We start from the raw sequence: 25808 nt of genomic DNA, 5'->3' as shown, positions 1-25808 counted from the left end.
GCTCGGTGTGAAGAAAGTTAAAGAAACATTTCTTCCCCTCTTGTAATATCAGAACTTGGTACCATCTAAGCTGAAAAGTGGGGGGTTCAGGACAGATAAAGTGCATAGTTAAACTATGGTGTTGGCTATGACAAGATGAAATGATGGATGCCAACTTAGATGGCTTTAAAAGGGAATTAGACAAATTCACAGAGGATAAGGTTATTAGTGACTACTAGTCATGGTAGCTATATCACGTGTAGTTCCAGAGACAATATGGTTCTACATGCCAGTTGCTGGAGATCATGAGTGGGAGACTGCTGTTGCGCTCATACCGTCTTTGAGAGCTTTCCAAGACGTATCTGTATGGCCACATTGGGAGTGGGTTACTGGACTAGATGGGCTTTTGATTCAACCCAGCAGGGTACTACTTATGTTCTTAGTGTGTCTTCCCACATCTGTTATTTCAGAGTGGTGGTGGGCAGATGGAATCCAAACTGCTTATGTATTCCTCACTGTCTTCCATAGGTATTAAGCCACTTGTCTCCAACCGGAAAGATCCATGACGATAACATCCGGAGCCTCTTCTTTGGAGACTACTTTAAGCCACAAAGTGATGCAAAGATCTACGATGAAATAACAGACTTAAACAAGCTGACGTCTGTTATGGAATACTACTTGGAGGAGTTCAACCAGATCAGCAAGGCGCCCATGTCTCTGGTTATGTTTAAATTTGCCATTGAGCATATCTCAAGGATATGCAGAGTACTGAAGCAGGATAACGGCCACTTGCTGCTGGTGGGCATCGGTGGGAGTGGCCGACAGAGCGCCACCAAGCTGGGCACCTTTATGAATTCGTATGAACTCTTCATGATCGAAATCACAAAGTTCTACACCACAAATGACTGGAGAGAGGATATCAAGAAGGTCATGTTGCAGTCAGGGGTGGCCAACAAAAACACTGTGTTCTTATTCTGTGATAACCAAATAAAGGACGAGTCCTTTGTGGAGGACATTAACATGCTGTTGAACACGGGGGACGTGCCTAACATCTTTGCAGCCGACGAGAAGGCTGACATCGTTGAAAAAATGCAGGGTGCGGCAAGGACCGAAGGCAAGAGAATCGAAGCCACCCCTCTGGCCATGTACAACTTTTTTACTGAACGCTTGAAGAAAAACTTGCACATAGTTTTAGGTACAGATAAAAAAATAAGTTACTTTTTCATTCTGATTTCTTCTAACATTTGACTGGGCTTGTCTGAGAAATAATGATTATGTCCATTGCAGCAATGAGTCCAATTGGAGATGCTTTCCGGAATCGCTTGCGAATGTTCCCTTCGCTGATCAACTGCTGCACTATCGATTGGTTCCAAAGATGGCCCACGGATGCTTTGGAAATGGTGGCCAACAAATTCTTAGAGGATGTGAAGCTGGAAGATGAAATCAGAAAATCGTATGTCATGGGATGCTTTTCAAAGCTGCCCCCATCCCGCGCCCTCTCTAATATAACAAATCTAAATTGTCACAATTTCTAGAAGGCATGGGCATGTAACTCTGTTGCAGCCAAAATCAACAAGGGGTCTTGAGGCACCTTAGATGCTAACAAATTTATCCCAGCCCAGTCTTTCGTGGACTTGATTAGGAATGAGGGAGAAATTTGATTCAGATCACATTTAAAGGCAAATCTACCAAAAGTCACACTTTCTGAAATAATACATGAATGGAAAGAACATCTTTCAAAATTCACATTTCTCTGAAACTTCTACTTCGTGGGCCAAGTAATGTGTACAAAGATGCATTTCCTGGGGGAAAATATGCGTACAAATGCATATATTAATCAAAATAAAATGCAAAGATGCAATCAATTGGGTGAGATTGCTTTCTAAAAATGGAAATATTAGGAAAAATTGCATACAAAAATCTGTATATTAGAAATTCACACTGAAATGGTGATGAATTTCCAGGGGGATTTTTTATAAAATGGAAACTGAAGTGGAAATGTGAAGAACTGAAGATTAACAAAAAATGAGAAACTTGAGCGAAACTGAGATTGATACATTAAATCATCCCTAGTCTTAAGTCTACTTCAGAGATGGCTCTACAGATATTGTTGAAGTACTACCCTCATCATCCCTGTTTACTGACTTTGCTGGCTGGGACAAGCTTTGGTGCTTGTATTGCCACTTTTGATGCCTTCATAATGAATGATCTAACTGAACTTAGTTTGGCCTGACATGGTCTATGGTTAATATTGAGCAGGACCAATTTCTAAGAAATAGAAATTTCTACAAATAGCATTGTAGGCCATAGATATGGAGAACAGTTTTTGAAATTATTGCAGAATGATGTTGACTATTGTCCATCACCACAAAGCTTTCTGATATGGTTAATTAGCACGTCACAAAATCAGCTCTTGGAATGTCCTCAAATAACTCTTATATCTTGAGCCAAAGTTTTACCAGAAAAATTATATGGCTCTTATACAGTGTTCATGGACCACACAAAATTTAACTCCTTGTTTGCATTAGCTGCCTATTAACATGTGTTTTCCCTGTAGGGTTGTGTCCATGTGTAAGTATTTCCAAGAAAATGTGAGAGAACTCTCCGTCAGCTATTACAGCACTCTTCGAAGACACAATTACGTAACACCAACATCCTATCTGGAATTGATTCTGACCTTTAAGGCGTTATTAAATAGTAAAAGGCACGAAGTGGATATGATGAGAAATCGCTATCTTGTGGGCCTTCAGAAGCTTGATTTTGCAGCTTCGCAAGTAAGTGTGGTCTGGAACAGGTAGATTATATTGAAACTTGTAACTGTTCTCATTATCTGCAGTATCCATTGCAAGCTCAGTATTATTAACAGGGCTGTTCAAAGACAATGGCTGTATACACACCATATATTTAAAGCACATGACTTCCTCCAAAGAATCCTGGGAACTGTACCTTACAGAGCTATAATTCCCAGCACCCTTAGCAAACTGCAGTTCCTGATTAGTTAGAAAGCAAAATCACTGGCAGATTCTGGTACCTAATTGCACATTAAAATGCTGGTGCATATTTGTCATGAAATTTTTTTCTGTATCTGAAATTGATTATGAAATGTGGTGAACTGAAGATTGGAATAGTAAGGAATTAATATCTTGATTGTGCCCTCTCCCTTGGTCGTCCTCTTTAGGTTGCAGTGATGCAAAAGGAGCTGACTGCTCTTCAACCGGAATTGATTCAGACCTCCGCAGAAACGGAGAAAATGATGATCCACATAGAAAAAGAAACCGTTGAGGTGGATGCCAAGAAGGAGCTTGTGGCTGCAGATGAAAAGGAAGCCAATGAAGCTGCAGCTATTGCCCAGGGTATTAAGGTAATTGTGCTGTGCAGCACGGTGCTCCCTCCCCATCAGAGCTCATCTTTCCAACAGTGCAGTGTAATAATTGAGAAATCCAAACTAAGAAAGGTGTAAAGAGCTAGCAGCGACGTGTTGTTTCTGCCCTATTTATTGTTTCCCTGGAGGAATGTATGCAATGCTAGTCCTTCTCAGGGTAGGCTCATTGAAATTAATGAACCCAAGTTAGTTCTGTCCTTTAATTTCAGTGAATCTGCTCTGAGTAGGACTAGCATTGACTCCAGTCCTAAGGTTTCGATCCTGTACCTCAAGCGTGGGAATGTTTATCAGCCAAAGGGCCACATTCCCATCTGGGCAACCTTCTGAGGGCTACATGCCTGCGGTGGGCAGAGCCTGAGGCAGAAGTAGATGGGACGACAAATGCAAATTTTACCTTTTGTACAGTTGACTAGTTTCTTCATAGCCACACACCATCCAGACAAGCAAGTGGCATTGACAGAGTTCATGGACACAGACCAGTCAAACAAAAACAGTTGGGGGACAAAGTGAGGGGGGTGCCAGAGGAGAGCTCTGAGAGCTAGACAGAGGGGAATAGAGGGTTCTCCATCCTCTGCTATGCCAACTTACCTGAGAGCAAGCCCCATTGAACTCAATAAGACTTGCTGCTGAATAAATATGCACAGGGCTGCACTGTCAGCACATGATGTGCCCTTCCATGGTTGGCCACTTAAGAGAGGATGGTCACACTGGGAACATTATGCTGCTGAGAGGGGATTCAATCCCTTGCCCCCACCACAGTTCTGATCTGCCTCCCCAGGGCTGCTACTTCCCCCAGAGCAGGGAGAAACTATTTCTCCCAAATACACATATGCTAAAAGTAATGTTGGGCTAAAAATGCCCCCCTTTTGTGGGGTCACAAGAGAGTGAATGTGATGCAGTTAGAGTGGTAGGCCAGGGGAGGCCAGGGTTCAAATCCCCATGGAGTTATAAAACTCACTGGGTGGCCATGTGCCCGTTGCACCAGGGAGTGCATTTGACAGGTGGGGAGCTGCCACCGAGAGTGCCCTTGATCAGTTTCAATCAAGGCACATCCAGTGGCAGCACCAGTTGTTGTTTCACTGGACTGTGCAGTGGCATCCTGACAATGTGGTGGGAATATATTTGATGTGATGACAAAAAAAAGTCGAGTAGCACCAAAGAGACCAACTAAGTTTGATGTGATTACAGGAAGAGTGCGAGGGAGACCTGGCGGAGGCAATGCCAGCCCTGGAAGCTGCCCTTTCGGCTCTCGATACCCTGAACCCTGCGGATATCTCCCTTGTCAAATCCATGCAGAATCCGCCAGGACCTGTCAAGCTGGTCATGGAGAGCATTTGTGTTATGAAAGGAATAAAGCCAGAAAGAAAGCCCGACCCAAGTGGAAGCGGTAAAAAAACCACACACACACACAATTATTGGGAGGGGTTGTCATGTGCTTCTTTGTTGATATTGAGCATTGCTATCGTATCACTATATTAAGACATTCACCCAGTAGAGTTTAGTCCATTTGGGCAAGTGCTGCCCTGCCCTACAAAGCTAATCCTGTCCTTAGGCAGCCCTACCTTTGAAGGTGACTAATCCAGAATGCGACAGCTAGATTGGTGACTGGGAGCGGCCGCCGAGACCATATAACACCGGTCCTGAAAGACTTACATTGGCTCCCAGTACGTTTCCGAGCACAATTCACAGTGTTGGTGCTGACCTTTAAAACCCTAAACAGCCTCGGCCCAGTATACCTGAAGGAGCGTCTCCACCCCCATCGTTCAGCCCAGACACTGAGGTCCAGCTCCGAGAGCCTTTTGGCAGTTCCCTCACTGCGAGAAGTGAGGTTACAGGGAACTAGGCAGAGGGCCTTCTCGATAGTGGCGACCATCCTGTAGAACGCCTTGCCATCAGATGTCAAGGAAATAAACAAGTATCTGACATTTAGAAGACATCTGAAGGCAGCCCTGTACAGGGAAGTTTTTAATGTCTGTGTTTCATTGTATGTCAAATATTTTGTTGGAAGCTGCCCAGAGTGGCTGGGGAAACCCAGCCAGATGGGCAGGGTATAAATATTATTATTATTATTATTATTATTATTATTATTATTATTATTATTACTACTACTACTACTACTACTACTACTCCTGCTCCTCCTTAGTCCCAGTGTTGCTGTTATAGAACTCAGCAGGAAGGAGGGTGAAGACAAAGCCAGAATTAGTTGACTCTGCCTATCATTGGCTCTAACTCCTCCTGCATTCTGCCCTAAAAGTTTAATAGGCCTCAGCCTCCACTGCATTTAATGCAATAAAATGGACCATAGATACAAGTGTTATGGGAAGTGAGTCATTATACCACCTTATCCATTTGCTTTGGCTTAAGAATTACCTGGATGCTCAAAAAACTATTTCAGGGGAAAGAACAGAGAGGTTGAAAATCTTCCAGATTTGTTAAATGAGATATTCGTATTTTGAAAACATTTTAATATATATGTATTTATGTGAAATTTCAGGTAAAATGATAGAAGACTACTGGGGAAGTTCCAAAAAAGTTCTAGGGGATCTGAAATTCCTCGAAGGCTTGAAGACTTATGACAAAGACAATATCCCATCAGCTGTAATGAAGAGAATTAGAGAGAAGTTCATCAACCATCCGGACTTTCAGCCAGCTGTCATAAAGAATGTATCATCCGCCTGCGAAGGCTTGTGTAAATGGGTGAGAGCCATGGAAGTGTACGACCGTGTTGCAAAGGTGGTAGCCCCAAAACGTGAACGACTCAGGGAGGCTGAAGGTTTGCTCGCTGTACAGATGCAGAAGCTCAATACGAAGCGAGCAGAACTCAAGAAGGTGATTGACCGCCTCCAGGACCTGAATGACGAATTTGAAGAAATGAACAACCGGAAGAAAGAACTCGAGAACAACATTGAAATATGCTCTCAGAAGCTGGACAGGGCTGAAAAGCTGATCAGTGGTTTGGGAGGCGAGAAGGATAGGTGGACGGAAGCAGCACGCCTGCTAGGAATTAAATACACTGACCTCACTGGGGATGTCTTGTTATCTTCAGGGACGGTGGCTTATCTAGGAGCCTTTACCGTTGATTACCGTACAGAATGTCAGAAGAAGTGGCTGGCTTTGTGCAAGGAGGAGAAAGTCCCATGCTCTACTGATTTCAGCCTGAGTAACACTTTAGGGGACCCAGTCAAAATCCGTGCCTGGCAGATTGCCGGATTGCCAATTGATTCCTTTTCAATTGACAACGGCATCATTGTTTCCAACTCAAGACGGTGGGCTTTAATGATTGATCCTCAAGGGCAAGCCAACAAGTGGGTCAAAAATATGGAAAAGGGCAATAAGCTTTCCGTTATCAAGTTGTCTGACACCAACTATGTAAGGACTTTGGAGAACGCCATCCAGTTTGGAACCCCAGTCTTGCTTGAAAATATTGGCGAGGAATTGGATGCGTTCTTGGAGCCGGTGCTGCTAAAGGCAACTTTCAAACAGCAAGGTGTGGAGTACATGAGACTGGGAGAGAACATTATTGAGTACTCAAGGGATTTCAAGTTTTACATAACGACACGCTTAAGGAATCCTCATTATCTTCCTGAAGTTGCTGTGAAAGTTTGTCTGCTCAATTTTATGATCACCCCTCTAGGGCTTCAGGACCAGCTTCTTGGGATTGTGGCTGCGAAGGAAAAGCCTGAGCTGGAAGAGAAGAAGAACAAGCTGATTGTAGAAAGTGCAGCAAACAAGAAACAGCTGAAGGAGATTGAAGACAAAATCCTGGAAGTTCTTTCCAAGTCGGAAGGAAATATCTTAGAAGATGAAACAGCCATTAAAATCCTCTCTTCTTCCAAAGAGTTGTCTGAAGAAATATCTGAAAAGCAGGAAATTGCCACTATTACCGAAATGGAAATAGATGCCACCCGAATGGGGTACAAGCCAGTGGCCGTTCATTCAGCAACAGTCTTCTTTTGCATTTCTGATCTAGCTAACATTGAACCAATGTATCAATATTCCCTGATATGGTTTATTAACCTCTATGTCCAGTCTCTTGCCAATAGCAGGAAAAGCGATGTTTTGGAAGAAAGGATTGAATTCATAATTGACCATTTCACAATCAGCATCTACAACAACGTCTGCAGATCCCTGTTTGAGAAGGACAAGCTTCTTTTCTCCCTACTTCTGACTATAGGGATCATGAAAGGGAGAGATGAGATCGATGATGAGGTCTGGCGTTTCCTACTGACGGGTGGCGTTGCGCTTGAGAACCCGTATGCGAATCCTGCCCCAGAGTGGTTGTCTGACAAATCGTGGGCCGAAATTGTGCGTGCCTCGGGGCTGAAAAACTTGCGTGGGCTGTTGGATCACGTGGAGTCCAATGTCACGGAATGGAAACTGATTTATGATTCTGCCAAACCTCACGAAGAAGAGTTTCCCGGTGAATGGAATCTGGTCACGGGTCTTGACCGCATGGTCATCCTCCGATGCCTGAGACCAGATAAAATCATCCCGGCCACCCAACTGTTCATCTCAGACAACATGGGGAAGATATATATCGAACCCCCAACATTTGATCTTGTTGGAAGTTACCATGATTCCAACTGCTGCGCACCTCTGATTTTTGTCCTGTCGCCAGGTGCTGATCCCATGGCAGGTGAGGTTTCTTAAATATGAAATCTTCCTTTCATGATACTGCCTTTTGGTTGAACAAGGCTATAATTTGCACCTTTCACTACCCACACCCTGAGCAGCGGCTCAAACTCTGACCCAGAGGAGGAGTGCACAGCCAGGTTTTTTTAAAAAAATGGCAGTGCAAGCAGATGAGGTGCTGGACCCAGACCTGGGTCCCCAGTTCTGAACTTGAGCCAGAGATTCCATGGTCAGAGGCAGTAATGCTTCTCAATGCCAGTTGCCGGAAACCACAGGAGGCAAGAGTGCTGTTGTGTTCAAGTCCTACTTGCGAGTTGCCCATAGGCATCTTGGTTGACCATTATGAGAAGAGGATGCTGGACTAGATGGGCCATTGGCTGATCCAGCAGGCTCTTATTATGCTCTTATGAGACCCTCAAACTAGGATCCCCAGAGGCAGCATCTCCTGGGCCAGATTCATCTGTAGGTCCAGCCTTCCCCTCTGCCCCAGGGCCTGTTTTCCAACACACAAAATGCACCCAGAGGGAACTCAGTGGGGAAAGATCACAGCTCATGGTACCCTTTTCATGGAGAGGGTCCCAGGTTCAGTTGCTGGCATCTCCAGGTAAGGCTAGGAGAGAACTGCTGCCAGTCCGTGTGGGCACTACTGGGCTAGATGAACCCATGTTCTGACTCTGTATAAAGTAGCTTCCTACTGACATTCCTTAATTTTTCTATATGTTGGGTGCAGAGGTCTTTGCAACAGCAGCTTGCCAGAAAGTCCTCCAAAAAGCACTTGTAATTCCCCATCACCACCTTTTATTATTATTATTATTATTATTATTATTATTATTATTATTAATTTTATCCCTCCCATCTGACTGGGTGGCACTATGGGCAGCGTCCAACATATATAAAAAACGTAATAGCATATACAGGGCTGCCGTCAGATGTCTTCTAAAGGTTACAGTTACTTTAACTGAGAAGATTCCATTTGGGTTTCTTGAATAGCGTTCCTGACACTAAAACCCTGCGCATTTATTAAAACAATTTGTATTTAAATATTTGACGCTAGGCTTGTTGAAGTTTGCTGATGATCTTGGCATGGAAAGCATCCAGACTATTTCACTTGGCCAGGGCCAAGGCCCAATCGCAGCAAAGATGATTAATCAGGCTATCGTGGACGGGACTTGGGTTGTGCTGCAGAACTGCCATCTCGCAACCAGCTGGATGCCTGCTTTGGAAAAAATCTGTGAAGAGGTTATAGTACCTGAGAATACTCATACCAAGTTCAGGCAAGAATTCAATATCTATTATTCAGTCTACATGGGATGCTGTGGAAATCTCATTTCCTGGGCTCCAGACAGCCTCTTTTGCTGGTCAGGAAAGTGTTGCAATGAAAGTTGTGATCCCCTGGGGTTCCAGGGTCACAGAGAACATGGCAGCAGGCTTTTTAAAAGAAGGTAATATTAGGTAAATATCTCTTCCCACTGAGGCCATGTCAGATAATATCACAGTGAGCAGGGTCATGCAGGTAAGATCAGGCTCAGTAGCATGTGCCTCGATTTAGCACTATCAAGTTCAGGGCCAAGGTCACATCTATATGTTAGTACAGTGGTACCTTGGGTTACAAACACCTCGGGTTACAAACACTTCGGGTTACAGACTCCGCTAACCCAGAAGTAGTACCTCGGGTTAAGTACTTTAACCTCAGGATAAGAACAGAAATCATGTGGTGGCAGTGGGAGGCCCCATTAGCTAAAGTGGTACCTCAAGTTAAGAATGGTTTCAGTTTAAGAACGGACCTCCGGAACGAATTAAGTTCGTAACCAGAGGTACCACTGTATATAAAGCCCTTAACGGCTTGTCACTAGTTTACTTGTGAGATCGCCTTATCCCATATATGCCTACGCAACTGCTTTGATCTGTGGAACTGGCACTGTTACAAGTGCCTCATAATACTTGTTCCATATTTGTAAGAAATTGATATTTTCAGTTGGAACTCCCAAGCAGGTATCTTCAATGTACTCTTTTTGGTGCCTGCTAAAAACTCATCCATAAATATAGAATCTTGACTCACATTTTAATCTGCTTGCCCTCCCTGCCCCCATCGTTGATTTTATTTATTTTTGAACGTTTTCAATAGTTGTTTCTTCTTCTTTTTTTGATGATTTTATGATTTTACTCTTTCTGTAAACTGCTTTGAGGTTTTCTCGCAATTGAGTGGTATATAGATCTTGTGAAATATATAAAAATAAATATACGCCCAGATTTAGGCAATCCCTATCAGGACCGCGGAAAGGTCCTGTGACCTCCAGTGGCTGCAGTCTTCCCTTTGTTGTGCTTAATGGGTGGATGTTGTCTCAGCAAAGAGTTTAAGGTTGGCAAACCCTGCCCCGCAATTAGCCCTACCTTTGCAGAGGAACTGGCTGTGTTCTTTAAAGGGCCGTTGTCCAGTTCCATAACTGCTGACTTCTACAAGACTGAAGAGATGAAATGCTACTGGGGACTCATCCTAAGGGTTTGAGGGTGGCAGGAAGAGCTACATCTTCTGGCTGGAAAGGTATGGAAGGAGGTGCTGAAAGTTCCCCTCCTTGTACAGGGCTGCCTGCTTCTCCTCTTCATCAGAGTCTTCCTTGGGGCACGGTGGGGGCCCAGATTTGGGGTTCATTACTTTTTTTAGAACTTTTTCTATCGGAAGCAGTGGTTTGTGTAGGGTCAACACAAAGGTTTTCCTGTAACTGCCCCTCTGCAGTTTTCACTTTTTCACTGTCACTACCACATGTCTTGGGACGCGGGTGGCGCTGTGGTCTAAACCACAGAGCCTAGGACTTATTGATCAGAAGGTCGGCGGTTTGAATTCCCACGACGGGGTGAGCTCCCGTTGCTCGGTCCCTGCTTCTGCCAACCTAGCAGTTTGAAAGCACGAAGTGCAAGTAGATAAACAGGTACCGCTCCGGCGTGTGCTGCTCTGGTTCGCCAGAAGCAGCTTAGTCATGCTGGCCACGTGACCCGTAAGCTGTACGCCGGCTCCCTCGGCCAGTAAAGCGAGATGAGCACCGCAACTCCAGAGTCAGCCACGACTGGACCTAATGGTCAGGGGTCCCTTTACCTTTTACCAGATGTCTTGGTGGTGACCATTGTACTCCTGGTTGCAAAGAGGGGGTTGAGGTGGGGCTTGTGATGGTGCTTTGTGACAGTGTTAGTCTCCCTTTCTCTTGCACATAAGAGCTTTCTATGTAGCAGGATCTCCCTTTTAAAAAAACTAAAGAAACACAAAGGTGCATTCATCTGAGCTCCTGTCTTGAGTCTGATGTGGTATGGTCCAGACACAGGTTGACCATCTCAGTGAGAGCTAGGCCTCTAACACATTTGTTACAAAGGCACACACAAGATACTTAACCGTTATTCAAATGTGTGAAAATAAGCTTGTGTATCTTCACCAGGGGTAGCCAAGGTGGTACCATCCAGATTTTGTAGACCACAATTCCCACCAGCTGCAACCAGCATAATAATAGTTTTATTATTTATACCCCTGCCATCTGGCTGAGTTTTCCCAGCCACTCTGGGTGGCTTTCAGCACATATAAAAACATAATAAAACTAAGAACTGGTCTGAGACCGTAATAAAGTTCATTCATTCATAATAAAATGTAAAACATTAAAAATTTCCTGATACAGGGCTGGCGCATGTACAGTAGTCAGGGTTGCTAGTTGTCTAAAAACATCTGGAGGGTGCACACACTGGCAATCCCTGATCTACACATAGACAGCATCCACGCCATGTAACCAAATTTATTTCTGCTCCCAACTTCATTAGATTGTGGCTGACTAGTTATCCATCCGAAAAGTTTCCTGTCAGCATTCTCCAGAATGGAATAAAAATGACCAACGAGCCACCTAAAGGGGTGAGAGCAAATCTCCTTCGATCCTACCTCAACGACCCAGTTTCTGACCCCATGTTCTTTAACAGTTGCGAAAAGAAAGAAATTTGGCAGAAGCTGCTGTTTGGTCTCTGCTTCTTCCATGCTCTTGTGCAAGAAAGAAGAAACTTTGGTCCATTAGGTAAGATGTTGTGTGCTTTATTGTTTTCAAAAGCAATTTTGTTTTTTTGTGGTAGATGGTGCTGGGGAGGTGGGAACAGAAAGTCAAGCCAGAGGAGGTTTGTATATGGTCTTCACCTTCATCCGTCTTTCTCCTTGCCACCCAAGACTAGATAGATGGTAGGTGGTTCTGTGGCCAGCAGAGGCTGGAGCAGGCTCTGAGATGGTGTCTGTCCAATTCTTTGTCCAGGATGAAAGCAGTATAAATGGTTCCTATCTGCCCCCCTCCCCACTTTATCCCTCAACAACATTGTGAGTAGATAAGTCTGAAAGAGTGTGATGGAGGGAGAAATCCAACTCAGTTCAACTTTAAAGGCAAATCTACCTTATTCACAGCCATCCTTCAGAATTCACGTTTCTCCAAATTTTGCTGTTTTCCCAGCCAAGTTGTATTTACAAAAGTGCACATACTGAGGTAAACAGTGTGCAGAATTGCATATGTACATGAAAATTACATATGAATATGCATTACGTTCAGGGAAGTGGCTTTGGGGAAAATGTACGTATGTATTAGGCAAAATTGCACACAAAAATGTGTATATTAGAAATTTGCACTAAAATGCCAGCGAGTTTTTGTGAGAACTTAACAACAACAACCTCAAACTTGTATAGAAATGTGAAGAACTGCATTTAAGATTGGAAATATTAGAAACCTTAAGTGACAGATTCACCCATCCCTATTCCCGAGTGAGGAATTTAAAGTGGATCTCCCTGATCTACTGCTCTGTCCACAACACCACTCTGATGCTATCATCTTATATGTGTTGCAACTCTAAACTAAGGAAAAGAACAGCATGGATTAAACAGGCTCTGGCAACCACTTTTGACCCCATGCCACTAATGGTACAACCATTGCACCAATCATTGTGTCAGTCTGTGATCCAGATCCCACAGTTCAGTTTTGCATCAGTACATAGCTCTTTCTACGATTAAGCTGGGGCTTAGTTTTATTGAAGATTTCCTCATGTATGTCACTCACTGCCCACTGGGCCATTTTTGCTGCCAAAGGCACCCCAAATAACAAAGGTAAACATTTTTATGTGGTTACAAACTTGGATCCATTGTTCAGATTTCTTAGGTGGCCATATAGGCAGCTTCTGTTGAAATTAGCCAGGGGCACTTGTGCCTTTTCTGTGTCCATCAGAATGCAGCTGTTCAGTTTTGAGCTCAGCAATTTTCAAATGACAGCTGAGGGGCACATAAATAATATTTAACATTAGCGTCTCAAATTAATGTAAGACCTGGAACACAACGTTGCACTATAAGGGAAGTTAATTAAAGATAAATATCTCCCTCTTGGGTACAATATTGAGACAAATGCCTGGGCTTCACTATAGTATTGTTTCAGCTTAGTCTATTAGCATTGAATGGCATTTTATTGTTTGCCATCAGCAGAACAAAGCTTGCTGTATTGCAGACTCACTTTCCCCCAACTCTCACCTGGACAGGTTGGAACATTCCTTATGAATTCAATGAATCTGATCTGAGAATCAGTATGCGGCAGATTCAGATGTTTCTGAATGAATATGAAGAAACGCCATTTGAAGCTCTCACATATCTTACAGGTATGGACATTGTGGCTACATTCAGACATAATGCTGGTTTAGCATCATGAAAATGAGCTTAGCGTGATTTAGCTAAACTATGGTTTATCATTACGAACGTGAGCGTATTACAAAAGTGAGCTAAAAGCATGGCTTATCATTTATGAAAATGAGCCCCCAAGGCTTGTATACATCCCTTCCCCATTCCTCAGTGTGGCCATAGCAAAACAGCTGGAAAAGAGGAGAGGAGAGAGAGGAGCATGCAAGTCATACTGCAGCTCATGTGATGCTGCTTTATACAAAGTCAGTTCATTGGTCCATCTAGCTCAGTATCGTCTGCTCTTACTGGCCAATACCTTCCTTTTTTTTTTTTAAATCATATTTATTGAAGTTTCCAAAAGTAAAAAATCCAAAAAAACAATAAAAAAGAAAAATAACAAACATTTACATTTTAAACCTTAGTTTCAATAACATCTTTCCAGGACTTCCCCACCCCTCCCCTTCCTGTATTCCATTTCTATTTATTTGATTCAACAAGTTCCTATCCCGAGTTTTTAACCTTATCGTATTTAACCCATTATTCAATTTAGCTCATTTTAAATACCCTCTTTCATATTCCACGGTCTTTAAACATAAACATCTTTTTTCTAAGGTCGACCCCAGTTCCCTTCCACGAATTCCCCTTTTTTATATTCATTTCAAAACAACACATGAAAAAAAAAAAAAGATTCAAAAAATGATTGTACACCCTTTGGATTCCCATTCTCCCTCCCCTCTTTCCCGGTTTCAATCCCCATTGGCCAATACCTTCCTTTTTCGCAGGCAAGGATTTCTCCCAGCCTTATCAGGATATGACGGCAAATGAATCTGGAATCTTGCCCAAAACCATGGTTTCCTGTTAGATCTGGGCCACAGTCTAATAGCCACCACCCTCCACCTTACCACCCAAAGTATATGGGGATCCATGATGGGAATCCAATTCTGACAGAACTCCACCATCCCTAGTAATGCAAGGCTAGCTAACATATGGCTGTTTATTAAAGATGTCCCACCTGTAGGTTCCAATTTCCCCCTGAGCCCACTGTATGTGAGCTCCAGTCACCTTGTGAGCAGAGTCTTATTGGTCTCCTATTTTAAACAGAAGGTATCTCTACATGCTGCATAAATATCTTACCATTTTCATTCTAATGTGTTGTTTCTATTCCTAGGCGAATGTAACTATGGTGGGAGGGTAACGGACGACAAGGACAGGCGTCTCCTCCTCTCTCTTCTTTCAATTGTGTATTGCAAAGACGTAGAAGTCCTGGAAAACTATCAGCTTTCCCCAGGGGGAGAATATTTTGTACCATCCTTTGGGACATACCAGGTAAGAGAGCAAAAGGTGTGGATGAAGTACTTTTTCACACAGTGCCTGGTAAAACAATGAAATTCTCTCCCCACCCCACCCCCCCACCCCGAAATAATGATGGCCATCAACCTGGATGGCTTTAAAAGTGGATTAGGCAGATTCGTGGAAAAGAAAGCTATCAATGGTTACTGGCCACAATGGCCATTTTCTCCCTCCACTATCAGGGACAGTAAAGCCGAAGAATTGATGCTTTTGAATTATGGTGCTGGAGAAGACTCTTGAGAGTCCCATGGACTGCAAGAAGATCAAACGCATCCATTCTTAAGGAAATCAGCCCTGAGTGCTCACTGGAAGGACAGATCCTGAAGCTGAGGCTCCAGTACTTTGGCCACCTCATGAGAAGAGAAGACTCCCTGGAGAAGACACTGATGCTGGGAAAGATGGAGGGCACAAGGAGAAGGGGGCGACAGAGGACAAGATGTTTGGATAGTGTTTTCGAGGTTACCAGCATGAGTTTGACCAAACTGCGGGAAGTAGTGGAGGACAGAGGTGCCTGGCGTGCTCTGGTCCATGGGGTCACGAAGAGTCGGACACGACTAAACGACTAAACAACAACAACAACAAATGCCTCTGAATACCAGTTGCTGGGAATCACAAGTTGTGCTCAGGTCCTGTTTGCGGGCTTCCCAGAGGGATCTGTTTGGCCGCTGCAAGAACAGGATGCTGGTCTAGATGGGTCTTTAGCCTGGTTGTGCAGGGATTTTCTTACGCTTTTCTAAAATGTGGGCATCAAAGTCTGTACCAATACCACCTCCTTATCTAGCAAACCTGCTTGCCGGTGATGATTCTTAAAATACACATATTGTTATATATTTCTTTACAGTCCTACATAGACTACTTGAGAAGTCTGCCAATTATAACCCACCCCGGAGTATTTGGGCTACACGAGAATGCAGATATCACAAAGGATAACCAAGAGACCAACCTGCTTTTCAATAGTGTCTTGCTGACTTTGCCCCGACAAGCAGGTGGTGGCGGCAAATCTCCACAGGTAACAAGACACCGTGGCTTCATCTAGTGCTTCAAGCCCTAATTGACTTAGGCCCCAAATATCTAAACAACCACCTCCATCCTGACAGTCCCTTTTGGATGTTAAGGTTGGCAGAAGAGGCCCATCTGGTTATTTGGCTACCCTCAGGGGTGTTGGTAGCCTGGGAGAGGGCATTCTTTGTGGCATCCCCTAAGCTGTGAAATTCCACCCCTTTAGAGGTGTGTCCAGCAGCTTCATTATGTAATTTCTATCATATGCTGAAGATGCACCTATTTACCCTGACCGTTAACACCTGACATCCATCCATCCATCGCTCTTACTACGATGTGTGTATTTAGTGCCGTGCTAAGCAGGGTGGCGCTGTGGGTTAAACCACAGAGCCTAGGACTTGCTGATCAGAAGGTCGGCAGTTCGAATCCCCGCGACGGGGTGAGCTCCCGTTGCTCGGTCCCTGCTCCTGCCAACCTAGCAGTTCAAAAGCACGTCAAAGTGCAAGTAGATAGATAGGTACCGCTCCGGCGGGAAGGTAAACGGCGTTTCCGTGCGCTGCTCTGGTTCGCCAGAAGCGGCTTAGTCATGCTGGCCATGTGACGTGGAAGTTGTACGCCGACTCCCTCGGCCAATAAAGTGACATGAGCACCGGAACCCTAGAGTTGTCCACGACTGGACCTAATGGTCAGGGGTCCCTTTACCTTTACCTTTTAAGCACAACTAAAAGCATAATAAGCTCAAAAGGGCCAATGAGTTTGAAAAATTGCGTATTTGAAGAATAACATACAAAAAGATGGCAGGTTATTAAAGAGCTACAACAAATGCTATTTTCAAGTGTATTCCATTTCAAAAATGTCCAATTTCCTGATTTTAGGAAACGGTAGAGGAACTGGCACAGGACGTCCTGTCCAAGTTACCACAAGACTTTGACCTAGAATATGTGATGGAAATGTACCCAGTACTTTACAGGGAGTCCATGAACACAGTTCTTAGGCAAGAACTTATCAGGTTCAACAGGTAGGGTTCTGGGTTTCTTCTTCTTCTTCTTCTTCTTCTTCTTCTTCTTCTTCTTCTTCTTCTTCTTCTTCTTCTTCTTCTTCTTCTTCTCCTCCTCCTCCTCCTCCTCCACCACCACCACCACCCTGCGATATTAATAGAAATAGTGATGGAGCAGCCACAGGCCTGAAAGCTCCACATATATTTTATGTTAGCATAATGGACATCAAGCAAAATCACAGATATTTGCCCACCTGCTATTCCATATACAGAAGGTGATGGGACTTGCAGTTGACTGTGGCAGGACAGTGTCCCCTACTGCACCTGAGGGCATGCAGGCCTCTACTGCACAAAAGAGTTCCACCCTCCAAAACATCGCTCTCACCCCTATCACTTGCCAATCCACTCTGCCTAATAAAAGGACTGGCCCTCTTTCCTCATTTAACAGCATGCTTAAGGTCATGTGGAAGCCTCCAGTTAACCATAGGTTTCCATTTCATCTGACCGGGGAGCCTATGGTTAACAGATTCAGGACAGATTCAGAACCATTTCTTCTCCCTCTAGGCTTACAGAGGTTGTACGCAGCAGCCTTGTCAACCTACTTAAAGCCATCAAAGGCCAGGTGCTGATGTCTTCAGAACTCGAGGATGTCTTCAACAGCATGCTTGTAGGCAAAGTGCCTCCTATGTGGGCAGCCAAATCCTACCCATCCTTGAAGCCTATGGGGAGTTATGTGTCTGACCTTCTCATGAGGCTGGTCTTCTTTCAGGTATGCTTCAGCTTTCATGGTTCAGTGTTGTTGTCAGTGTACTTACACACGAGTAGAGATGAACAATTCAATTTGGTTTGCATTTAAACACAGACTTCACTAATTTGTGCTTTCCAAAGCAATATGTGAACCAAAACACAGCTAGCCTTCAAATTTTGCACTTTTCTGAAGGTTGCAATGAGGATCTCCCATCATGTGTACAAAAGTGCATGCATTATGGTAAAGAGTGCATAGAAGTGCATATATTAGTGAATATAACAAACCAAAATGCATTCATTCTATTAGGGAAAATTGCTTGCAAGTATGTGTATATTAGGAGAAATTGGCACTATAATGCTAATGAATTTTCATGAGCACTTTAAAAAAAAGCTCTGCAGAGTGATGTGGAAATGTGGGGGGTTGGACTTAAGACTAGAAAAATGAGATACTGAGAGTAACCGTCTATCTGTTGAGGTTGCTTTTCTGACACGATTTCTTTTTGGACAAATAAATGTCTAGCCAGAACTGCTTTTTTATGTATAAGTGATTTTACATTGTTTATCTTGTTCTGAGCTTTTAAATTTTGGAATTTGATGTTTTTGTCTTGATACTGGTCATTGACTGTAATAAAACGACTTGATTTGACTTGAGAAACTGAGAGAGATCAAAATGGGCCAGAGTCATAACAATCCTATGCAGGGCCTCCTCAGTGGTTGCTCCCAGACTTTGGGACTCCCTCCCTAGAAAAGTTAAATTGGCTCCCTTCTTGCTGTCCTTCCACAGGCAGGTGAACAGCTTTTTGTTCCAATGTGCTTTTGGTAACTGACTGCTTTTAATGAGAGGGCCGGTGCCATGCTGTTTTTACTGTAATCATTTGTATGGGTTTAAAAGATTTTTGTGTGTGTTCATGTGTATTTTACTTCTGTCAATGCTTGCTTGTATTTAATCATTGTTTTTCTGTTTTTTTAGTGGTTTGTTGACATTTCTTGGGATGGCTCAAGTATATGGAACTGGTTTGGGGAACTCAGTATTCACTCAGGATGCAATTTTACTTGTTTTACAGTGGTACCTCGCAAGACGAATGCCTCGCAAGACGGAAAGGGTTTTTTGTTTTTTGAGCTGCTTCACAAGACGATTTTCCCTATGGGCTTGCTTCGCAAGACGGAAATGTCTTGCAAGTTTGTTTCCTTTTTCTTAACACCGTTAATACAGTTGCGACTTGACTTCGAGGAGCAACTCATAGCACGCGGTGTGGTAGCCTTTTTTGAGGTTTTTGAAGACTTTGGTATTTTTGAAGCTTTTCCAAAACTTTTCCGACACCGTGCTTCGCAAGACGGAAAAAATCGCAAGACGACAAAACTCGCGGAACGAATTAATTTCGTCTTGCGAGGCACCACTGTACTTCAAAAGTTTATATATGGCTTAACTCGGTAGTATCTAAGCAGTGTAAATGGAGGCAGGAAGTAGAAAGCTAGCTAGGTGGTTAAGAAAGAGCCACAGATTAGAAGAACTGTTGCAGGAATAGAGGTTTAAAAAAGCTCTCGCTGTTAAGACATCTTGGGTTGCATCGAATGCTAGTCCTGCTCCAGAGTAGACCTATTGAATGTGAAGTGTGAATGTAAATATGAAGTCCATTAACTTCAATGGGTCTGCTCTTGAGTAGGACTAGTTGGTGACAACCCTTAATTATTAGATAAGCGTCAAAGAGAGACAGCAGTTGCCAACAATAAATTAATTAATAAAAGCCCCAGAAGTAGATGCGTACACCAAAAAAGTGTGTTAAATTTAAATATTTTAAATTATATATGCTTAACGATCATGCTGGTGTTTTCAGCTAAGTGCGGTGTCACTTTCTTATCCTAATATTTATAAATTCGGACGTAAACCTTTACAGATTTGTTTAATGGTGGAGACTGACAGTTTGAGATTCCATTACCCCAAGCTCTTGGCCTTCAAGACTTTACAGCTGACCATATGCAGTTGTTGTTTCTTTTAATGCCACATAATAACTATTTGCTTTGCCGATTCATGTTAAACCCAGGAGTGGATCAATCACGGACCTCCAATTGTGTTTTGGATTTCCGGTTTCTACTTTACTCAGTCCTTCTTGACAGGAGTTTCACAGAACTATGCCAGGAAATACACCATCCCAATAGATCACATTGGATTTGAATTTGAGGTAAGTAAAACAATTTCATTCCATGTTTAAGAGTTCCGGTATACTATGCAAAATGAAACTTGGTAACCTAGGATTGTATCCAACGAAACCCTACTGAGACTTAACCCATTGGAATTAATGAACCTATGTTAGTCATGCCCATTAATTTCAGAGGGTGTACACTGAGAAAGTCTTTCTTCCATCGCCCTCAGCCAATCCATCTGTAAAGATCAGAGTTAGGCTACTGAAGATTGGGACATTTGCATGAACTGGAATCTAGGGAACAATAAAGCATATCTGCCAGTGGTATAGTTAGGTAATTTTAGAGTTCATGGACTTGCATCCACCCATCTCTCCTTAAATACCAGTGCATATTATATCATTTACTTCAAAAAGGCCATCCTACTGCATTGGGGGGGGGGGGGCTGCTCATTCTGTTACATGGAGCCCTGGGCACACACCTTTGCTCTGATGGTACCACTGATCTCCATTGTAAAACACTGAGGCTGGTAAAAAAAAGTCTTCCTTCCTTCCTTCCACAAAACATGGATTTATGAAGCTGCATCCTCCAGAGTCCATTCAGAGCATTCAAAGGCCAGAAACAACAGAGGCCGTTTTCCTACTTAATTGATCCCTTAGTGTTAGAAGATAATAGTAAAATATTAAATAATTGATGGCATGTTGTTAGAGAAAGGGGGGGGGGAGGAGCTATGGGATTTACCCTTACCCTGTCTCAGAAAATGTCTTTGGGGAGCTGTGCAGAGAGTACAGATTCAAAAGTAATAAGTGGAGAGCATTATGAACTAAAGCGTAACGAACATTTAGAAATATGAGGACAAGTGTTGCGATCTAGCTTTTGCAAGCATTTGTAGATATTTCTCTTCCATTCTTTATGTTTAAGAAGCCCGTAGTGAGCTAGTCGGATGGGGAAGAAAGCATGTTGGGCAGTCCTTGTAGATACTTGGGGAGTTTCTGGGTAGATTGAGTCACAAAGGATTGGGTGTGATGTTTCAGCACGTCCTGCTTCAGATCTGCAGGAGACATTCCTTGCCACGGCTAGCAACTAGCCCTGGATAGAACCTTCCTTCTGCAAGACCTAGGCCATGTTCTAATACACCATCTCTTCCTTCCTTCCCCCACCCAATTTAGGTGATGACACAGGAGCACAGTATGACTCAGTTGCCTGAAGATGGAGCCTACGTGAAAGGGCTTTATCTGGAAGGGGCCCGCTGGGACAGGGAGACCATGCGGATTGGAGAGTCTTTTCCCAAAATCCTCTACGACTTCCTGCCCATCATTTGGCTGAAACCTGGAGAGAGCTCCAAATTTTTGCACGAAGGGATTTACCTGTGCCCCGTCTACAAAACCAGTGCCAGGAGAGGCACCCTGTCCACCACTGGCCACTCCACCAATTACGTGCTCTCCATTGAGCTCCCTTCCGATTTGCCCCAGAAGCACTGGATCAATAGGGGCGTAGCTGCGCTTTGCCAGCTCGACGACTAAATGGTTGGTGTCACATGCCTGTGCTTTCTGATGAAAAAGCACAGCTACAACCATCGCCCCTTTGAAAAGAAAGAAGTCTCTGGCTACAACCATCGCCCCATTGAAAATAAAGAAAACTTAAGGTTTGAGCAACTTGTTTTATTGCACATTCATCCTGATTTGTTTCCAGGGAGGTTAGACAACAGCTGCATCTACACCATACATTTATGTTTGCATGCATGCATGTCATAAAGTTTATATGCTGCTTGATTCTAAAAACAACACCAACCCTCAAAGGGGTTTTAAAAAAGAATACAACAATAAAATTATTAGTAAAAACAATTTAAAACATTCAGAAAATTGAAACCAGCAGTGAACTAAAAACACATCAGTATTTCAGATAGAGAAGTAGGCTTGTCTAAACAAGCATGTTTTAAGTAGGTACCAAAAAGAGTGCACTGAAGCTGCCAGCATGATATCAATAGGCAGGGAGTTCCAAAGTATAGGGGCCACCACATTAAAAGATCAGTTTCCTACAGATGCAGAACATCTGTAACAGTGCCAGTTCCACAGATCAAAGCAGTCTGAGAGGGCTTGTATGCGGTAAGACAATCTCACAGACAAATATGTAGTTTGTTAAGGATCCTGGGAATTGTAGTGCTGTGAGAGGTAAACTACAGTTCTCTAGGTCCTTTGGAGGAGGCCATGTGCTTTAAATGTATGCTGTGCATGTGAGCGATGTTGCTTCAAGCCAGCATTATCCCACACTTTCCAGGGCACTTTCTCATCTCTTATTGTAAAAAGACCATTCTTTTTTTGGGGGGGGGGGAGTGGGTTTGTTGTGCAAGGCCTCCCAATCGCCTTCGACTGCACAACCAGGATTTGCTGGGATGTGGCTGAATCTCACCCAAAACTAGCGACGGTCTGGAGGTCCTCTCTGCTTTGCTCTCAGTTTGCTTTCTCTCTTGGGTCGAGCCATTTTGTATTGCGGATTGAGAAGTGGGCCCTTCCATTCCCCTGCAGAAGACTCCCTGGAGAAGACACTGATGCTGGGAAAGATGGAGGGCACAAGGAGAAGGGGGCGACAGAGGACGAGATGGTTGGATAGTGTTTTCGAGGTTACCAGCATGAGTCTGACCAAACTGCGGGAAGTAGTGGAGGACAGAGGTGCCTGGCGTGCTCTGGTCCATGGGGTCACGAAGAGTCGGACACGACTAAGCGACTAAACAACAACAACAAACAGCCACACTGACAGCAACCCGTTTGCTCTCAGGGTGACTCAGGAGGGTGCTCCCAGAAAGAGGAAGTGAAAGGCACCACTGCCAGATCTCTCACCGAACTCTTTGCCTTGGCATTTCATTCAACTTTGCTTCTGGCTTTCCCCAGTTCCTACCATGGCTTTCATTTTCAGGTCAGGGTCATGGGTTTGAGCCCCTGCATTGCAGGACATTGAACTAGATGACCCTTTATTCCCTTCTAGCTCTATGATTCTTTGATTCTGTGATTTCATAATCCATCCATTCCTATGTAACGTCTTCCTTGCCCTCTGCCTTCCCCTCTCTGCCTCAGATGTTAATCTTGTGGTTTTAGGCCCCATCTGCACCATACATTTAAAGCAGTATCATACCTATTTACACAGTCATGACTTCCCCCTCTAAAATCCTGGGCACTGGAGTTATTAAGGGTGCTAAGAGTGGTTAGTTCCTCTTCATAGAGAACTCTGGAGCTTGCAGCTCTGTGAGGGGAACACAGATTTTTGGGCATCACAAAGTTTATTTAAGTCTGCCACCTTTGATTTTTATTTATTTATTGCTCCCCTCCCCCTTTATGTTGCTGTTTGATTAGTCAGCGCGCGTGCACACACACACACACCTTTTCATTTATTTAGTATGGGACAGACACCCACAGCAGCATAGAAAGCAGTAGGATAGATAAGGAACAACTTCAAAGGGGAAAAGCTATTATTGTAGTCAGTTGGACAGGAAGAAATGACTGGATTGGATGTAGAAGGAAGAAGAGGATGAGTCAAATATGACACATAGGCTGCATGTCTGAATAATTGTATCTCGAGCAGCAAGGAAGACATGCAGAAGGATGGAAAGACACATGGCAGAGCATCTGCTTCCAGGGAAATTGTCTTGTGCCAAGGTTGAAAAACTTGGAATGTGGCCTGCTTGGTTTGCCAATTCTATAGGAAGGCTGCCTTTGACCAGGTTAGAGTATATCTCTGCCTAACACAGTTACCTACTCTGAAGAAGTGTGCATGCACACGAAAGCTCATGCCAATAATAAACTTAGTTGGTCTCTAAGGTGCTACTGGAAGGAATTTTTAAATTTTGTTTCTACTACTCTGAAAGGCAGCAGCTCCTCAAATGGGAGCTCTCTCTTATCACCTTCTGCTGGAGATTGACCCTGGGAACCTTCTGCATGCAAAGCTATGGTGAGCAATGGTGTTCCCCAAATATCAGAGGACATATGGACTTGCCTAAAAACAAAGGCTGACGGATTTGATGGATAAGGCAATCAACGGCTGCTAGCCATGATGGCTGCGTTCTGCTCCACACTGCCAGAGGCAGTCTGCCACTCAGTGCCAGCTGCTGGGAATCACAAGTGGGGAGGGCGCTGTTGTGCCAATAGCCTATTGTGCACAGATGAACTATGGAAGACACTGCATTGTCAACCATTCGGTTTCATTGGCTGATTCCTTGGCTCTGGTATTAAGAGGGGGAAGAAAGGTTTGTTCATGGCCATTTTCTCCTCATGATGCACAATTGTATCCACTTCTATTATGTCCTTGTGTTTGTTTTTTGATGAGCTAAAATGCCCCAAATGCTGTAACCCTTACTCATGGGGAAAAACATAAAGAAGGAACTTGAAGTGTCCACTTGAAGTGTGGGGGGTGCAAGGCACAAGACAGGCAGTGTGGGGAAACCAGCCTTGCCCCTCCGAGGAGTGGGGGGGGGGGGAGCCTGCAGCAGCAGCAGCTCCTCTTTTTAGGTATGCACTTTCTGCTGGGCTGTACCTTCCAGCCTTCTCCTGTGGAAGCTTTAATTAACTCCGTGAAACTGTTTTCTGCTTATGCAGAGTCTTTTCTCAAAGAAGCGCAAAATGCTTTGAAAGGGGATCATAGGTGTAATAACTTCAGGTTTTCAAAGAGCAGCAATTTCAAGACGCCCTGATCAAATTTCAAAAGCTGAAAAGGTGTATATTGTTGGGGCTCGGTTTTGTTGTTGCTCTTTTTTAAAACCAAGTTGCATTTTCCCAGGAGTCAGCTGGTTTGGATGCTGTTTAATTCATGAATGTTGAAGAGAGACCCTTTTCTGATTGCCTGGGGCCATCTAGTGAGCTGCTTGCAGAACTGGGTGTTCTACCCCTGAGCTTTTGCCATAACCAGATAGTAATATTGACTCAGCTAATTAGGCCACGCAATACCTCATTGCACCAGCTCACTTGCCTTATTTATATACTTTGGATATTCAAGCTTTTAGTTCCTTTAAGCCCAGAATTCAAAAGATGGATATTCAAAGGGGGGAAAACCCTCTGCACAGCTGTCTGTGGTTAATGGACAACATATATCTCAAGCAGTGAATGGGCTGGACACATTTTAGAGGACGTGTGCAATGACTGAAGCTACACATTCTGGGGAAGAGTAACTCAGGCCTCTTACAATGACGTTTCCACAAATACAACACAAGAAACAATTCAGCCTTAACAGAGATAAAAGAAGAGGACTTTGCATTTCTACCTTGTAGAATTCTCTGATGGGATAAAAGTTGTGCTTTCAAGTCATTTGCAAGAAAAAGGTTTCTTACTTGAGTCATACCCTGTTGACACAAGTTGCTACCAAGAACACAAAACACTTGAAGAAGTGTTCATAAGCTGCTGTTCACCGCATCACCCCATTCAAATGAAACAGCTCAGGCTGACCTGCATTATTCCTATGGCAGCAAGAGACACCACTATCCTGCTAACCTTAGGTGGATTATTCCATGCTTTGCCTGGAGTTCTGTTTATGTTAACAACTGGCTGGTACCATCTCCCGACATGGAACAGTATGTTCTTAATAGCAGGCCTGATTTTGACCCACACGCAAATCTAGATTAGACCTTCAGCTATAAAACAAGGGAATCTGTGGTCTTCCAGATGTTGTTAGATTACAACTCCCATAATCCCTGACCATCAGCTATGCTGGCTGGGCCTGATGGGAGTTGGAGTCCAACAACATTTGGAGGGCCACAGGATCTGTATCCCTGCTTTAAAATTATAATCCATTGAAAGGGAGGCCTAAACCGGGGATGGGGAACATGTGGTCCTCAAGATGTTGTTGGTCTCCCAACTCCCATCAGCTCCAGCCAGCAAGGTCAATGATCAGGAGTGATGGGAGTTGTGGTTCCCTCAAATATTGTAGGGTCAAAG

The 25808-nt window shown here is 43.8% G+C and overlaps 1 protein-coding gene across 1 annotated transcript in view; it reads left to right on the top strand.

The window, feature by feature from the left end:
• DNAH3 (dynein axonemal heavy chain 3) overlaps positions 1-21602 on the top strand; it is an 83918-nt gene extending 62316 nt beyond the window's left edge. Inside the window, exons 47-61 of the mRNA XM_077918533.1 lie at positions 508-1174; positions 1267-1432; positions 2537-2753; positions 3158-3340; positions 4550-4748; positions 5856-7997; positions 9048-9267; positions 11792-12036; positions 13523-13639; positions 14827-14984; positions 15850-16017; positions 16883-17025; positions 17569-17773; positions 19794-19931; positions 21060-21602. Of these exons, the coding sequence (XP_077774659.1) occupies positions 508-1174; positions 1267-1432; positions 2537-2753; positions 3158-3340; positions 4550-4748; positions 5856-7997; positions 9048-9267; positions 11792-12036; positions 13523-13639; positions 14827-14984; positions 15850-16017; positions 16883-17025; positions 17569-17773; positions 19794-19931; positions 21060-21413 (5322 nt within the window). The 3' untranslated portion in view covers positions 21414-21602. The remainder of the gene's footprint in view (positions 1-507; positions 1175-1266; positions 1433-2536; positions 2754-3157; positions 3341-4549; positions 4749-5855; positions 7998-9047; positions 9268-11791; positions 12037-13522; positions 13640-14826; positions 14985-15849; positions 16018-16882; positions 17026-17568; positions 17774-19793; positions 19932-21059) is intronic.
• The last annotated feature ends 4206 nt before the right edge of the window (positions 21603-25808 follow it).

This window comes from Podarcis muralis, chromosome 14 (assembly GCF_964188315.1).
Source record: "Podarcis muralis chromosome 14, rPodMur119.hap1.1, whole genome shotgun sequence".
NCBI classification, from domain to species: Eukaryota; Metazoa; Chordata; class Lepidosauria; order Squamata; family Lacertidae; genus Podarcis; species Podarcis muralis.
Note: the sequence above shows the minus strand (reverse complement) of the source record. Positions and strands in the feature narration are given on the sequence as shown.